Genomic DNA, 18621 nt, shown 5'->3' with positions numbered 1-18621 from the left:
ATAGGGAGCTTGGTACAATAGGTTAACTGCTCCCCTGAAGACGGCGGTAGCCGAAACAGCTGTAGGGAGACCCGGCTGGGTCTGACATGTATCCCCAGCATGATTCAGGATACGTAAGATTTATATGACTGATGGAATTGTATCTCCAAGCTGCTATTTTGCACTGTAAGTTTGTCACTTTATTCGAATTGGCATAAAACGTACTTTTTGGACATTTAAGGAGTGCTGGTTTTCTTCTACAACATAAGCCCCAATAAGAGCCTCATGGTGTGGTAGTGTTTAATCTGAATGACCCCAAACCGGGCACCCTGCATAAGATGTGGACAGTGTTGTGCGGACCATGATATACAATTATATATATATATATATATATATATATATATATATACTGTAGATATATAGATAGATACAGCAACACCAGGAAGGTGGCACTCAGAGACTATAGATGGTACAAACAGCAGTGATTTATTAGGTACTTATTGACATTTTAGGGATATACACCTGTGGCCGGAGAGACCCCCAGCCCACATGGACAATGGCCGCTGCAGCACTGAAGGGCTTAACCCCTAGTGTCCGGCGCCATGTTGCGGACAATAGGCGCTTGGCGTCACTGTTAAATGTACTTACGGCGCTGGGCGCAGACTGTTTAAAAATATGTTTAATGATGTGTCTTAACATGTCATATGTAGTGCTCTGTGCACCATTGCAGGAATGCATGTTTAAATGTATTTATATTTAAGATGTGGTCACCTGTATATTTAAAGGAAAAATGCACTTACTATAGATGTCTGAATAATCATCTCCTGTCAGTAGGAAGTGGCATGCTAATGGCCCTGTCCTAGCAGAGAGGTGTGAATGATAAAACCTTTTGATGTGTAAGTTCCTTAGAGAGGGATGTTACTGACGGGGGATCTCCTTATCCCATATGTAAAGTAGTTCTGGGCTTGGAACCTGTTTCATGTAATGATTTAATTGATATACGAACCCTGAATGGCAGATGCAGGAAGGAAGACTGTTTGATGTGTTGCAGCCTTTCCTGTTGTAACCCCAAAGACTGGGTTTGCCTGGAGATGTGAATGAGACAGAAACATTTGTATTTTGAAGCTATGTGATAAATTTATCAATAGTGAATGTTAATCTGATACCAAACGTTGTCTGTGTCACAGGAAGGAGGATATTGTTTTATTGCACTTATCTCCTTTTGAAATGTAATTTATTTTTATAGATATCCTGATTGGATAGAAAGGGCTCAGGGAGGACATGACCCCCCTGTTGTACTGTGTGGAAAATTGACATAAAAAGGAGGCCTGCGTGCCTCCAGAGGGTATGATACCAACTACTTTCTGCTGTGAACATCTTGCTGTATGCTGTTTCCCCTAGCAATAGGGAAGAGTTCTCTTTAGAACTATTGCAAATAAATACCATTTGCCTCAAGAAGACCGCATCATCTTGTGACTTACAGGGTTATGCCAAACATAGCCCCGTCCTCCGGCTGTCCAGGGAAGCACCTAACGTCTCCAAGTTCCGCCTTCCGCCAGCTACCGGTAGAGGCCTAGCAAGTGGCTAGTGGGGATTCGTCAACACCACACAGGTGTGGTAACGCAGTGTGTCGGCACATACAGAGCAGAACCGTGGTTCCAAATGCCACGGCAGGTTAGGAGTTTGGTGGTGGCAGCATAAACCCGCCCACAGCGCAGTGGGTGGAGTCAGTAACAGGCGGTTACTGATGGTAAGCGGGAATCCCCTATGTGGTCAGGTCCCATGTGACCTAACCTTCCATTCTGTGCACAGGAGACGGACGCGAAAGCGGTGAGTGCTTTCGTACGGAACCGTCCTGTCACAGAAATTGGTGGCAGCAGTGGGATAATCCCAGGTGGCTTTTCGGTCACCCGATTGGAGAAGCCGAGTTACTCAGGAGAGGAGTAACTGCAGCGCAGGAGAACGCACAAGATGACAGACTTCAGTGGAACGTCTAAGGGCGATCTGGAGATCGTGTGCCAGGAGAATGGTGTGGATATCCCTTTCAACGCGTCCAGAAGCGTCATGAAGGCGGCACTCATGAGCTTGGAGAAGTCCCATCGGGTGGAGGTGGAAAGCACTGACAGCGTCAGCATCGCAGAGGACGGCCCACCAGTAGACCTTCGTATGGAACCGGTGAGACCCACAAGCCCCGCCCCTTCTAGCAGCAGCCATGTTTCCCAGCAATCCCTAGCAGGGCCAAGATTCCAACGTCCCAGGGGGGGACGGCCCGGATACCCTAGCAGATCGGCTAGCGGAATTGGGGGAAAGGGCAACAGAGCAAGAGTGCTTGATCATCATCCAGATGTGGCGTGATGAGCGGGCACCACAGGCCGTGGTACCATGGGAGCCGTTGTCAGCTGTTGTGCACAGATTGGGACGCATTCAGTTTACCAAGTTTGCAGACAGTGATGGGGACATTGATGGACATTTGCAAGTTTTTGAAAGGACTTGTAAACTACACGATCTACCCAAGTCAGAGTGGGTGAGACACCTTGTGCCCATTCTGCATGGAGAGGCATTGGAGGCCTATCGAGGAGTGGCCACGGAGGACTGTGGGGACTACGACGAATTTGCAAAGGCCCTCATCCAGCGATTCTTCATCACTTCAGAGTCTTACAGGAAGAAGTTTAGAGACTTGCCCAAGAATCCTAGCCGCACCCATGGGCAGTTCGCCACCCAGCTGCGGCAGTACATGGTGAAGTGGGTGAAGGATTCGGAAGCCACTACATGGGACGCACTGATCGACCTGATCTGCAGGGAGCAGTTCTACCGCAGGTGCATCCCAGAAGTGAAGGAGTGGGTGCTAGACCGGGAGCCACCCAGCTTAAAGATGGCTGCCCAGTTAGCAGACAAGTATGTGGCAATTCGGCCGCAGGGGCAGAAGCGCCCACCCAGCAGCCAGCCCCAAAAGACTGTACCACCAGGGGGACACCCCTCTTCAGCTCATTGCCCCCCAAAGCAAGCATCTTCCAACCCGGGTGCTTTTGGCCAGCAACCGCCCCGCAGTGCCCCTGCCAGTAATCAGAGGACATCGGAGCCACGCCTGGACAAAAAGTGCTATGGCTGTTGGAAAATCGGACATCTGAGGATGAACTGTCCTGCATCCCAAGCACCCCAGACTCGTGCCCCAAATCCGAGTGCTGGAGCCCGGATTGCTTGTTTAACCCGTGGAGGTGAGCCTACAGAGACTGTACCCCCTCCTGTCAGTCCGATGGGGTGTGGCGAGGAACAGTTAGACTCTGCGGAGAGAGTCACCTGCATGGCTAAAAAGCCCCCACCAAATATGTGGCGGCAACTGCAGCCGGTCCAAGTGGGGTCCCTGCAGGGCGAAGGCTTAAGAGACTCTGGGGCCTCCATAACTGTTGTGAGCCCCCATCTTGTCGATCCTGCTGCAGTACTGCAGGGTTGCACTGCAAAAGTTACAGTGGCCGATGGGCTAGAGCGAGAATTGCCCATGGCCAGAGTCTACCTCGATTGGGGAGCTGGACAAGAGCTAAGAGATGTTGCTGTAATGGATGGCCTCCCAACTGATGTCGTCTTGGGGAATGATCTCGGTGGAGGAATCGTTACTGCCTTTGCGAACGCCATCACCCGGAGTCAAGCGGCCAGACTGCAGTATTCATCTTCTCTGCCAGCGCATCCCAGCCCAGAGGAAAAGACCACAGCGGCCAGATCAACACATCCGCCCCTTGCCTCTGGTGGGCCTAAGTCCCCTAGCAACGCAGAGGATGTCGGTTCCAGTTTGTTGAATCCTGTGGGGGTGCCCAGTGATGCTCCTGTCCCTAGTGGTTTGCCAACTCCGGCAGTGAGTATGAGCGACCACCCCGACCCTACCATGACTGACCCCAACTTGACTGACCCCAATATTCCCCCTGTAGAGTGTCCATACTTAGGAGAAAGTGAGGGCTGCAGGCAGGAGTTTAGGGAAGCTCAGCACTCTGACCCATCCCTGGACGGTATGAGGCGCCAAGCTGGCCGCGGCCTTGCTGGGATGGGGGCAGGGAGTGTGACCTGATGGAAAGGGTTACTGTACCGGGTAGCCAAGGTAGAAGGGGATAGGCCGGTGCGGGAGCAAGTTCAACTGGTGGTTCCTAGGAGCTTTCGGGAGCAACTGATGTCAGTTGCACACGAAATTCCTTTGGCGGGATACCAGGGGAGGGACCGAACACTGAGGCGCCTGACGCAGAATTTTTTTTGGCCCGGAGTGTCGGATGACGTCCGGACCTACTGTAAATCCTGTGATGTATGCCAACGGCTTGGACGCCCCAGTGCTCGGGCTCCAATGAGGTCTTTGCCAATAGTCGGGGAACCTTTCCAACGAGTGGCCGTGGACATAGTAGGTCCCCTACATCCTCACCGTGGTGGATTATGCTACCCGGTATCTAGAGGCTGTGGCTCTGTCCGCCATCACTGCGGAAAAGGTAGCGGACGCTCTGATAGGCATATTTAGTAGAGTAGGTTTCCCCAGTGAGATCCTAACTGATCAAGGGACGCAGTTCATGAGTGATCTGGTCCAGTGTCTCTGGGCGAGGTGCAGAGTGCGTCAACTCCGTACTGCCCCCTGTCATCCCCAGACTAACGGACTTTGCAAGAGATTTAATGGCACTCTGAAGCAGATGCTACGGGCATTTGTGACTTCGGAGGGGGGAGACTGGAAGCGATACCTGCCGCACCTCCTGTTTGCATATCGGGAAGTGCCCCAGGAGTCAACCGGATTCTCGCCCTTCGAGTTACTATATGGCCGCAGAGTCCGTGGACCTCTCGATCTGTTCCGGGAGTCTTTGGAGGGGGAGCTGATCCACCAGGATGAGTCTGTGGTGGAGTATGTGTTGAAGCTAAGAGATCGGTTAGAGAATCTCATGGGACTAGCGCAAGCGAATCTTGCGGAAGCACAGACCAAGCAGAAGACTTGGTATGACCAGGGCGCGCATGCTCGGGTCTTTGGAGTAGGGCAGAAGGTGCTGGTTCTGGTTTTTCACACGTCAGAACAAGCTCCAGGCTGCCTGGGCGGGACCGTACACGGTCACAAAACGCCTAAGCGACATCACCTACGTGGTGTCATTTGACAGCGATGGTAGGAGACAGCGTACCTACCATGTAAACATGTTAAAGGCATACCACGAGCGTATGGCATCGGTAGCCGCTGTGTGCTGCCTGCCGATGGAGGAACCAGGAAAAGATCCCATTCCTGACCTCCTCGCGGATGCCAAGGGTGAGGGTGGTGTAGAGGAAGTTAGCTGGAGCAGTGAGTTGGTAACCCCAAGAGGGAGCCGCTGGAGTCAGTGCTGCAGTCCTTTGAGGCCCAGTTCAGCAGGAAGCCCGGTCTGACTTCCCTATGTGCCCATCATGTAGACACTGGCAAGCATAGGCTGATTTGGCAACCTGCGTATCGGGTCTCACCAGAGGCGCAGGCGAGTATCTACCAGGAAGTGCAGGAGATGTTAGCGCTAGGCGTAATCACGCACTTCGACAGTCCCTGGGCCGCCTCCGTTGTACTGGTTCCCAAGAAGGACCGGACAACCAGGTTCTGCGTAGACTACCGCCGGTTGAACGAAGTGACCAAATCCGACGCCTATCCCCTACCCCGCATTGACGCACTGTTAGACGAGTTGGCTGTAGTGAAATACATCTCTACTTTTGACCTGAGCAAGGGGTATTGGCAGATACCAATGACTCCCGAGGCTCAGGAACGGTCCGACTTTATCACCTCCTTTGGCTTGTTTGAGTTCAAAACCATGCCATTTGGGATGAAGAATGCGCCAGCCACCTTCCAGAGTGTGGTCGATGACATGCTGAAGGGGTTCAGAGATTTCACCCAGGCCTACTTGGATAACATTGCTGTCTTCAGCCGAACCTGGGAAGAGCACCTGAGGCACGTGGGGTTGCTGTTAGAGAGGATTCGGTGGGCAGGTCTGACCATCAGGGCAGACAAGTGCCAAATGGGGATGTCAGAGGTACAGTACCTGGGACACCATGTGGGGGGAGGTAAGGTGAAGCCTGAACCAGCGAAGGTGGAGACAATCCGCGACTGGCCCCGGCCCACAACCCAGAGACAGGTCTTGGCTTTCTTAGGGATCGCAGGCTACTACAGACGTTTTGTCCCTGACTTTAGTTCCGTGGCCAAACCCCTGACTGATCTGACTAAGAAAAAACTCCTCAAGATAGTTGACTGGACGACCGCATGTGAGTTGGCATTCCAGTCGTTGAAAACAGCTCTAGTACAAGCCCCAGTACTGATGGCGCCGGACTATAGTAAAAGCTTTGTTGTACAGACTGATGCATCACAGTACGGACTCGGGGCAGTACTGAGTCAGGAGGGGCCGGATGAACAGGAGCACCCTGTGGCCTATTTGAGCAGAAAGCTGCTACCGCGGGAGGTGGGTTATGCCACAATTGAAAAGGAGTGTTTGGCTATTGTTTGGGCTGTGAAGAAGCTTCAGCCCTATTTGTATGGCTGCCATTTTACGGTGGTAACGGACCACAATCCATTACGGTGGCTCCAGCACACCACGGGGGAAAACGGCAGACTGTTGCGGTGGAGCCTTGCTCTTCAGGTTTATGACTTTCATATTATCCACAAGCAAGGCAAGGCTCATAGCAATGCGGATGGACTGTCATGTCAGGAGGAGCCTGAATCCCCAAAGAACTCCTGGTAACCTCATAAAGGACTGCGGGACCAGGGACCAAATCGTTGGGACATGGGTCCCTGGTTGACCCGCTTGAATGGGGGGAGTGTGGCCGGAGAGACCCCCAGCCCACGTGGACAATGGCCGCTGCAGCACTGAAGGGGTTAACCCCTAGTGCCCGGCACCATGTTGCGGACAATAGGCTCTTGGCATCACTGTTAAATGTACTTACTGCGCTGGGTGCAGACTGTTTAAAAATATGTTTAATGATGTGTCTTAACATGTCATATGTAGTGCTCTGTGCACCATTGCAGGAATGCATGTTTAAATGTATTTATATTTAAGATGTGGTCACCTGTATATTTAAAGGAAAAATGCACTTACTATAGATGTCTGAATAATCATCTCCTGTCAGTAGGAAGTGGCATGCTAATGGCCCTGTCCTAGCAGAGAGGTGTGAATGACAAAACCTTTTGATGTGTAAGTTCCTTAGAGAGGGATGTTACTGACGGGGGATCTCCTTATCCCATATGTAAAGTAGTTCTGGGCTTGGAACCTGTTTCATGTAATGATTTAATTGATATACGAACCCTGAATGGCAGATGCAGGAAGGAAGACTGTTTGATGTGTTGCAGCCTTTCCTGTTGTAACCCCAAAGACTGGGTTTGCCTGGAGATGTGAATGAGACAGAAACATTTGTATTTTGAAGCTATGTGATAAATTTATCAATAGTGAATGTTAATCTGATACCAAACGTTGTCTGTGTCACAGGAAGGAGGATATTGTTTTATTGCACTTACCTCCTTTTGAAATGTAATTTATTTTTATAGATATCCTGATTGGATAGAAAGGGCTCAGGGAGGACATGACCCCCCTGTTGTACTGTGTGGAAAATTGACATAAAAAGGATGCCTGCGTGCCTCCAGAGGGTATGATACCAACTACTTTCTGCTGTGAACATCTTGCTGTATGCTGTTTCCCCTAGCAATAGGGAAGAGTTCTCTTTAGAACTATTGCAAATAAATACCATTTGCCTCAAGAAGACCGCGTCATCTTGTGACCTACAGGGTTATGCCAAACATAGCCCCGTCCTCCGGCTGTCCAGGGAAGCACCTAACTTCTCCAAGTTCCGCCTTCCGCCACACAGGTGTGGTAACGCAGTGTGTCGGCACATACAGAGCAGAACCGTGGTTCCAAACGCCACGTCAGGTTAGGAGTTTGGTGGTGGCAGCATAAACCCGCCCACAGCGCAGTGGGTGGAGTCAGTAACAGGCGGTTACTGAGGGTAAGCGGGAATCCCCTATGTGGTCAGGTCCCGTGTGACCTAACCTTCCATTCTGTGCACAGGAGACGGGACACGAAAGCGGTGAGTGCTTTCGTACGGAACCATCCTGTCACAACACCCCTTTGTCAGGGTATATCTTTATATCCTGATGAAGGGGTGTGCATCCCCAAAACGTTGATGTCTTTTGCAACCCAATCAGTGTTAACAGTTTTGTATTTCAATTCTTCCAAACAAGTCACATTTTCTAATTCAGTCATCTCATCATATACATGTTCTTAACCAAGGGATGGAGTGGACATTGTTATCTACTGTATGCTAGAAGTATATGGTTCAATTGGCGTTAGCTTTTTAGAATGTGCTTTCTGCAGATAATCTCATTTTCTTTCACAACTGTTTTTTCCATGTTTTTTTCTGCTACATAGTAATTTTTCTATTCCCTGGTTTTTATGTGTTTTGATAGGATATTAGATAATAACAGAGTTGCCAAAATTGTTCCTGGAGCATTCAAAGGCCTGAAGTCTCTATATTTCCTGTAAGTCTTCAGCTGTATACTTAATAATGATTGAAATAAGACAGATAAGATTTAGTCTGCGTATATCACTTGCAGGCCATCAATACTCGCAGCATTGGAAATTTTGAATCAGAATAATTTTAATTGATATAGAGTACTTATCTGTTCTGATATACCCAGGAATCTTGCAAATTGATGTAGCATTATTCACACATTACATTGATTTCTGCTTCACTTAGTAAATGAGAAGTGGCAGAATATTGTATTCTGACTGAGTTTTGCTAAATCTATTGAAACATAACTTTAAGATTACATTACTTTTCCATTCATGTCAATAAGAGCAATCAAGACAGATAACGTCATGGCTAGTGAAACTAAAACATGTTATTTCTCAATATGTTCAATGACAAAGTTGGTGTAGCATTAACCTATCAATACCAACAATCTTGTATTTATCTCTTGTTCTCATTTAGGTATATGTTGAACAATTCTATAAGTGAAATCCCTAAGAATTCCTTATGCATAGAAATGCCTCGTCTCAACTGGCTGTGAGTAACTGCTGTGGTAACAGAATTCAATAATCATTCATTAGGTGTATTATATTTATATTACATTAATGTTTTTGGAGAATTCAGTCATCAGAATTGTTTATGGCCATATTGACACTGAAGACTCCTAGGGGGGTATCCAATTAGCTGCGATACTTTACTGCAGCTAATGGATTTGCCGAGGGCTATCGGGGGCATAATCCCTGATAAGAAGCCCTTATTCAGCGATGACACATGGGTTTGGATATATAACTATACACTATGGGGCTAATTCAGACCTGATCACTGCTGTGCGTTTTCACACAGCAGGGGGGGGGGGGGGTCAGGTCTGAACTGCGCATGCGCCGCAGTGCGCATGTGCATGCAAGAGATACGATCGGCATCTCAGCCCAGCGATTGTCTCTGCAAGGAATTCAATTACTAAGTAATTTGCCTGGCGCTGATCGTGAGCTGTTTTACTAGAAACAGCCGATAATTACCGGGATAGTCAGTCCACACAAAACAATATGAAGAAATGAAATTGGCGCTAGAGAGCTGCATATATTTAAAAAATGATACACATCTCCTATATATTAGCCCTGTGACTCTGTCGCTGCATTTCTAACGCTGGGTGGAGTCACAGACCTGGGCGGACTTAGCAGCTCCTGCCCTGTCCCAGTGTCAGCACAGCACACACCAATAGCAGAAGGGAGCACCAGCCAGAGATTCCACCCACCATTTCCTGCCACAAGCCAGCAGCGCACTTACGCCCCACACTGCCAGGTAAGCATGGCCACCTACCCAGGCGCACCCCACACCACCCTTCCCCTGCAAACACCCACCTTCCCCACCACGGCGGGACACACACCCTCAACCGAGGCCGCCGCTAACCTCTTTAAGATTGCAGACGCGGCCACACACTCACAACTAAACGCCCTCCACACCCAGGCCGCACACACCGCTCCCCCCTCCCCACTACCGCTGCACACACTGGCCGGCGGTGGAGGGAGCAGAGGCCGCTGCGGATGTATGACCCGGGGATCGGGGCCGGTGGTGGGGAGAGCAGAGGCCGCTGCGGCTGTGTGCCGCGGGGATCGGAGCCGGCGGTGCGGGGGAGCAGAGGCCGCTGCGGCTGTGTGCCGCGGGGATCGGAGCCGGCGGTGCGGGGGAGCAGAGGCCGCTGCGGCTGTGTGCCGCGGGGATCGGAGCCGGCAGTGCGGGGGAGCAGAGGCCGCTGCGGCTGTGTGCCGCAGGGATCGGAGCCGGCGGTGGGGGGAGCAGAGCATCCAGCCACCGATGCCACAGACGGGACACACTGCCCGGGAGGCCACTGACACCCGCACCCCACACCCCTCCCTCTGCACCAGCCTGTCGCCTGTTCCCACATGCAGCCACTGACACGCTGCCCGGGACCCGCCGTCCGCAACACGGGGTAACACAGGCCATAGCTGTACATGCGGCATTACCCTGACAGCACGCCGCACCTGACTCTGTACCAGCGTTATCTCTCTCACCGCTGCTGCCTCCGACCCCACGAATCTGTCTGTTTCCAAACGTCCAGCAGGGTCGTCGGGTCCGAGCCAGCAGCAGCGACAGAGATAGCGCTGGTACAGAGTCAGGTGTGGCGTGCTGTCAGGGTGATGCCGCATGTACAGCTATGGCCTGTGTTACTGTTACCCCGTGTTGTGCAGACAGCGCCCCCACTCACCCACTTGCGTATGACGTGTCCCCCATATCACCCATCCTACCACTTGCACCAAGCCCCACTCGCACCCTGTCCATCACAAGGGGGGAAACAAGTAGCAGCCTCATGGCCCCACACATACCAACACCTATCACCACATACACTGCAACCACTTCTACCTTACACACACTTCTAACAATGCGCACGCACCCTCCACTTCACTTTCCCCTCCCCCCCTACACACACACTCTCACCCTCCACAATCCTACCAACACGCACGCACCCTCCACTTCACTTTCCCCTCCCCCCAACACACACACACACTCACCCTCCACACTCCTACCAACACGCACGCACCCTCCACTTCACTTTCCCCTCCCCCCAACACACTCACCCTCCACACTCCTACCAACACGCACGCACCCTCCACTTCACTTTCCCCTCCCCCCAACACACACTCACCCTCCACACTCCTACCTACATGCACGCACCCTCCACTTCACTTTCCCCTCCCCCCTACACACACACACACACCCTCCACACGCCCACACCCTCCACTTTCCCCTCCCCCCCTACACATGCACACACTCACCCTCCACACTCCTACTAACACGCCCGCACCCTCCACTTCACTTTCCCCTCCCCCCAACACACACACACACACTCACCCTCCACACTCCTACCAACATGCACGCACCCTCCACTTCACTTTCCCCTCCCCCCAACCACACACACTCACCCTCCACACTCCTACCAACACGCCCGCACCCTCCACTTCACTTTCCCTTCCCCCCTACACACACACACGCCCACACCCTCCACTTTCCCCTCCCCCCCTACACATGCACACACTCACCCTCCACACTCCTAACAACACGCCCGCACCCTCCACTCCTCCCCCCACGCACACACTCACCCTCCATACTCCTAACAACACGCACGCACCATCCACTGCCCTTTCCCCTCCCTTCCCCCCCCCCCACACAAAAACCCTCCACCATCCAACCACCCATCCTATGTGGACCTCCTCCACCCATGCCAACTTTAAACCCTCTCACCCATCCCCCTGCCACCCAACTCCATCCCACACTACACCTCCTATCACCACCACCATCCCTCACCCCTACGCAAAAACATATACAGGCAGTGACCCCTCTCCACACACTTGCCCAAGGACCATAAATCATTACCCACAGCATTTCATAAAACCACACGCCAAACTACGTACCCTTCACAAAAAACACTCCACCACACACATTCCCTTCAACACCCTCCACAATCCAGCCACACACCACCCTAACCCTATCGCACACCCACCGCCCTCCCTCTGCACCCAACTAATTCAGTCAAACCATTAAAACACCAGCTACCCCACAAGACTACCCCCATAGCCTAAAGCCACTAATACGCCAATTCTAACTCCAACATCTGCTAACATAACACACCTCTACCCCCAACAAACACCCTAACACCACATCCACTTCACCTTGCCACACACATAAACAATTCACTTACTGCTACCACAAAAACACAATAGACGCACCCTCCAAACACACCATTCCACCACAACTTCACCATCTACTATTCTACTCCTTCACTTTTCTGTTGAGTTTACCGGGGCGTAGCCTCTTACGACGGTGTGAAGAGCGCCCATAGGGCGCGATGAATCACCTAGTTTATTAATAAATTACATAGTATTCCAATTTTACAACATTATAAAAACAAGACTTAAAAATTCATAAATTGGGCCTATCATAGCACTGCATTGAATTTTGTTTTTATAGATGATATATCAAACAATTATAAAGGGCTGGAACCCTTAGCATCAATTTCATCTGTTTAGTATAGCCTGGACTGTGCCTATATTAAACAGATGAAATTGATGCTAAAGGATCCAGAATAGAATACTACGTAATTTATTACTAAATGTGTATAATTTTTTAAATATATTCAGCTCTCTAGCGCCAATTTCATTTCTTCATACAGCGATCGCCTCTGCCTGATTGGCAGGCAGAGGTGTTCTCTGGGCGGGAGGGGACGGGACGGTGGCGTTCAGCCCCGTTTTGGGAGCGTGGTGTGGGCAACGCAGGCATGCCTGGACCATGCGGGGGGCGGGCCATGGCGGCTGCATGACGTCACACGCAGCCGCTGCGACCCAGGACGCAGCGAAAAGTCACCTACCAGTGCAGCAATGCTGTGCAGGTAGGGACTTACTCGCCGGGTGCACTAGCGTCGCTGCCTTGCAATGCTATCGCACCCGTGCGGTGGGGGGAGAGCTAGACATGCGGGGCGGACTAGTCCTGTGCTGGGCGTCCCCCCGCATGTCAGGGTGGCTGATCGTAGCTACGATCAGGTCTGAATTAGCCCCCTATATACTGTATGTTGCCATTAATATTTAACCTTCTGCCTTATAAATGAATATTTTTGTTATTAGGGACCTGGAAGGAAATCGTATGCACACAATTCGTGACTCTGTGTTTCAGGAGTGCATAACTGTCTTGTGAGTATACAAACTTGTGACTGTGTAATAGGCCCTACAATTTAGGCAATTTCACTGAACGATATGAACGTTCTCGTTCATTAATGAACCAGAACTCGTTCATATCGTTCAGTGTGTAGGCACCAACGATGAACGATGCGCGGTCCCGCACTCGTTCATCGTTGGTGCCGGGTCGCTTGTACATGCAGGCCAATATGGACAACCTCGTCCATATTAGCATGCATTGCTATGGGGTCGGGTGACGGGGGGAGTGAAGAAACTTCACTCCCCCCTTCACTCCCCCATCCTGCCGCCAGGTCGCCCGCCGGCCGTATCAGTCATTGGGCACCTCGGCGGCATATCGCCAAATATGTAGGGCCCATAACTGTCTTGTGAGTACAATCCTATTCCCTGCTTAAGTGATCTATAATTTAAATGTTTCATACTTACCTACTATTTCTATCTGTGCTCCAGGTGATCTAGGGAAAGGAAGGTCCAAGTGGGAGGTGCAGGGGTGTGGCTCTGCAAATCACATCATTGCGCCCTGCCACCACATCGATGAGTAGATGTGGGCAGTGGTGAATTTCCCATTAGGTATGTGAGGCACATGCCTAGAGGCGGCACTAGTTTGGGGGCAGCATTTGGTACTTGTCAGCCTAAAATGTACCAGTACAGTAACTGCAAAGAATTTTTACTGTACTGTATATATGCCATATTACATTGAGTGTAAACGGTAGGACTTGCACATACTGCCCCTGTCAGGTGTCCTTACTAGTAAATATGTGTACATAATAAAAAATAAAAAATGTCATAGTGGCTTTTTTAAATAAAAATAATCAAATTAGGTGTGTGTGGGGGTGGGAGGTGGCTTTGTTCCCAGGGGCATCCTCACCCCTAAATTTGGATGTCGGATGTTTGCCTACTTACCTGAATTTGGGATTATTGCCTCTTCCTCATTTACCTTACAATTTCCATGAATTGTAATTTTTTAAATAAAGAGTTAAAGATGACATGATACTGCTAAAAAGATTAAATAGGGGAATGGAAACTCAAGATAGTATTTTCTAATCTGTTAGCAAAGGTAAAAAGAATTTCCAGAACACTTAACATGCATGTCAGGAGTGTCTACTGTAAATTACAGAGACATTTCTCATAACATAGTACTTCCCCCACTATATCTCATCTGCAGATACCTGTAAACTTAAATAGAATGATCTGCACAAGATAAACCATAGGGGTTAGAGGTGTTTAACTGTGTTAAAATGTATGTACTAGATTATGATGCTCTGCAGAGTAACATTTTTTAGGTATCAGGTTTATAGGCTTGACAATATGGGGCATATTCAATTATAGCAGTGGTGGGGGTTGGGGATATTAAATTACAGGCTCTTTTTATTTCAGAACAGAACAGAAATCCACAGTGGGTATAATTTGTTACCTTTACAGCAGCCACACCAATCGCATTAACTATATATATATATATATATATATATATATATATACACATACAGTATATATGGCCATTCGTCATGGTATGCAGCCATGTATGGCACCAAGCTCTAAGGCCACCATCACAGCCTGCATCACCCGTGATAACTCCTGCCGCCGCTGCCATGGACTGATCACCCACTGCTGGCACTCTCTGCCCGTCGGCGATTCACATACGCCGGCGCCTCCCAGCCTATGACAGTTCGGACCTCCTCACAATCACTGTTATGCACCTGTCTGCTGCTATGACAGATACGGGAAGGTATGTCCCTCTGCATAGCTGCCAGCTCCACCTGTATAATGTGTGCATGTGTGTGTGTGTGTGTGGGTGTGTGTCAGTGTGTGTGTGTGTGTCAGTGTGCCCCTGGTCCCCATACAGTGTGTGTGTGCGTGTGTGTGTGTGTGTGTGTGTGTGTGTGTGTGTGTGTGTGTGTGTGTGTGTCAGTGTGCCCCTGGTCCCTGTACAATGTGTGTGTCAGTGTGCCCCTGGTCCCTGTACAATGTGTGTGTGTGTGTGTGTGTGTGTGTGTGTGTGTGTGTGTGTGTGTGTGTGTGTGTACCTCTGGTCCCTGTGCAATGTGTGTGTGTGTGTGTGTGTGTGTGTGTGTGTGTGTGTGTGTGTGTGTGTGTGTGTGTGTGTGTGTGTAACTTTGACTAGCAGTTTAGAACCTTGGACTTACTTGGTGTCGAGACTCTTGAAGTTGCTTAGAATTGTGGTTTTTGGACTTGATATGCATGGAAATACTTGGACTTGATAGATGTTAAGATACTTGGGCTTGATAGACATTAGTGGGGAATTTCAAATACTACTGGGGTGAAACTCCTAGAGCTCTCAAGATGGGTTTCACCAATAGCAACCCCCCACTGTTCCCTTAGTGCTTGATGTGCACACCAGTACTTAGGGGGACCCCTGGACTTGATACTGCCAGCAGTAGGAGCTCACCCAATATACAGAAACCCAAGAAGCTTTGAGTAGCAACTGGGAGTGAGGCACAAGGCTGTCTGAGGTATGAAGCACACGCTGGAATAACCTCTATCAGGGCAGGTGTCTTTAGTGCAGGTGGTATGCAAGTTCCCAGCCAGGGAGCTAAAGTTGGCAGATGGAGAATGATAAACCTGGGTAATAGCAAGCAGGACAAGGTACTAGAAACTGACAGGAAGGGCTTCCGGCAGAGTATCCACAGGACAGTGAAAAAAAACAGGTAACAGGGATCAATGGTTTACACAGCAAGAGTAAACTATAACCAGCACTGAGGGAGTGGCATGGAGAGGATACATAGGGTAGCTGCTCCAATCAGCTCCCAGGAGTCCAAAAAGAATAATTATTATTGAAGGACATGCAGCTGCGCTGATGCCTGTCCTCACTGAATGCTGGCGCTAATTTCCTGATTGCCTGGCATCCAGCGTCCCAGTTGCTAGGTACTACCGGCTGGCTCACCGAGTGGCCGCTGTTTCAGGCGCTGGGCAGGAGCTGAGGACTCGGTCGGCCAGTAGGGACTCAGACTCAAGGACTCGGATGGCCCGCCCGGCAGTTAGTAGCAGTGTGTCAGTGTGCCCCTGGTTCCTCAGTCACCCACTATCTCCCTGTCACCCCTGCCACCCCAGTTACCTACTATCTCCCGGTCACCCACTATCGCCCTGTATGCTTGGGGGTACAATTGTGTGGTCAAGCCACTTTCTGTGAGACCACACACCTTTTTGCATTCAGTGCCCTGTCCCTTTAAATAGTTTATCCCATATAGGGGCACCAAAATTTATATTTGCTTATGAAAAAAAAAAAGCTTGGGCCAGCCCTGTGTATGTAATGTGTGAATATATATATATATATATATATATATATATAGAAGTCGTTCGGGCAGCACTCCCAATGCCAAAACAAATGTCCCGGTGCCTTCCTAGGTACCTTCGGCAGGTCCAAATAATAGAAGCAGTGTACGGCGGCACTCAGAGAAATAGACTGGTACAGCAGAGTAGTATACTACTCTGCTGTACCAGTCTATTTCTCCGAGTGCCGCTGTACACTGCTTTTATATATATATATATATATATATATATATATATACACACACACACACATAAATACATTCATATGTATTGTTTCTGTGACATTTGTAATGTTAAATTAAAAGAAAGTGCTTGGGTGGAAATAGTAAATGTGCCATCTTACAGTGCATCCGGAAAGTATTCACAGCGCTTCACTTTATCCACATTTTGTTATGTTACAGCCTTATTCCAAAATGGAGTAAATTTATTTTTTCCCTCAAAATTCTGCACGCAATACCCCATAATGACATCATGAAAAAAGTTTTTTTGAGATTTTTGCAAATTTACTAAAACTCACATGTACATAAGTATTCACGGCCTTTGCCATGAAGCTCAAACACACAATAGAAGCCCCACAGACACGTCAGCCTACCAGGAATCTTGCTGGTGAGATCTATGGCCAATTCGCCCCTGGAAAGTTGTGTGCTTACACACTGCCAACCATGGAGGAAATTCTGGTGAGAAGAATAAGGAAGTGCTACTAGAAGCAGCACACTGATGGCAACATGTCCAAGGAAAAGTACTTATTTACTGAACATATGTTTTCCATCGTGTGGCATATAAGTATATTGTTTAGCATGTGTGCTTCATTACATGGGGTGTGTGATAAATTGCATGAAGCTGTTGGAAAAAAGAGAGGATAGGTACACATTAGGCCGACAAATCGTGCTTACCGACTAATGTGTATGCATGATTGTACGCTCCCGCGGGTCAAATGCTGCATCTTGCATGCAATCCATACAATTTAATGAAGGAAGGAACATGATGTTGTTCCATCGTTCATTGCATCGGTTAGTGTGTAGGCCAATCTCCGCTGGCCTGGACTCAACGGTATTCTGCCTGACCATCGGGATGATTGGCTGTCGCTCTAATGTGTAGCCACCTATAGAGGGGGGCACTAGCTAGAAAAAAGTAGGGTGTAGCACACTTTTAATGAATAGTCACGTTTTAATGAATAGTCTCTCTTTAGTGAGTTCATGTACTGCAGAGCAGAGTCATTGATTTATTGCCATCTTTGAAGGCTCTTTGTGTGACCATTGCAGATGTTTTGTTCTTTTACTGTGACAGCTGCACGTGGTTTGCAAAACTTAAATATTTTGCACCTATCACAGTTGCACATTAATTTCATTACATTAATTATCTAGCAGTTCTCAGGGGCGTTTTAAGAGAAGAGGTAGCCCGTGTGCAGACTCCGGGTGGGCCCCCTCTTCTACATGGCGGGTGGGCCCCCTATCCTACATGGTTCCAGCACTGTGCCGGAGTCTACTGTGCATGTGCAGGTCTCCAGAAACATGGCTGCGCCATGGTCCAGAGACAAATTTCGTACTGCGCATACGTGGTGGCCATTCTTGGTGGGATTTTTGTCGCGGCTGCAGCGCCCGTCGCGGGACCCTGGAAAGGTAAGTATTACAAAAACATGGGTGCAATGTGTGCAGTGTGGGCCCTACCGCACACATTGCACCCATGATAGAAACGCCAATGGCTGTTCTATAACTTGCATAAAGAACCATCTGTTTATATTGCTTCCGCAATCACCCTAAAATGCTTTTTCAAAAGTAGGCTATTAAGCTTTAGAGTCACCTTACATACTGTAACTTACCTTATTAGAAGAGTACTGTGTCCAACCATGTAGCTTCTCCATCTTATTCAGGGTCGAACTGGCCCACAGGGGCACCCCCCCCCCCCCCCCCCCTGCCTGGGGGCACTCTTCTTAATTTAGGGATCAGGTTCCAGACTGTGCACCAATTATACATTATAAATATGTTACATTATACTGCACAGGACTATGGTGTATTTTCTACAATGCATTGCTGTTATTAATCTGGTACATTATTGTGCATTTACTAGCAGTATTTACTTTATATATTTATCAAGGGGCCCAGAACATGCACTCTCTAATAGTTAGCCAAGCCTCTGTGGGGACGGCTACACTCCCTTTGGAGACTGGCCACACCCC

The 18621-nt window shown here is 49.3% G+C and overlaps 1 protein-coding gene across 2 annotated transcripts in view; it reads left to right on the top strand.

Moving 5' to 3' along the window:
- The window catches only part of LOC134948838 (relaxin receptor 1-like), a 493409-nt gene that overhangs the window by 85983 nt on the left and 388805 nt on the right, over nt 1-18621 (top strand). For both annotated transcript variants that reach the window (XM_063937087.1, XM_063937086.1), the window contains exons 6-8: nt 8393-8464; nt 8917-8991; nt 13089-13154. In XM_063937087.1, the coding sequence (XP_063793157.1) occupies nt 8393-8464; nt 8917-8991; nt 13089-13154 (213 nt within the window). The remainder of the gene's footprint in view (nt 1-8392; nt 8465-8916; nt 8992-13088; nt 13155-18621) is intronic.

The sequence above is a fragment of the Pseudophryne corroboree genome, chromosome 8 (assembly GCF_028390025.1).
Source record: "Pseudophryne corroboree isolate aPseCor3 chromosome 8, aPseCor3.hap2, whole genome shotgun sequence".
NCBI lineage: Eukaryota > Metazoa > Chordata > Amphibia > Anura > Myobatrachidae > Pseudophryne > Pseudophryne corroboree.
Note: the sequence above shows the minus strand (reverse complement) of the source record. Positions and strands in the feature narration are given on the sequence as shown.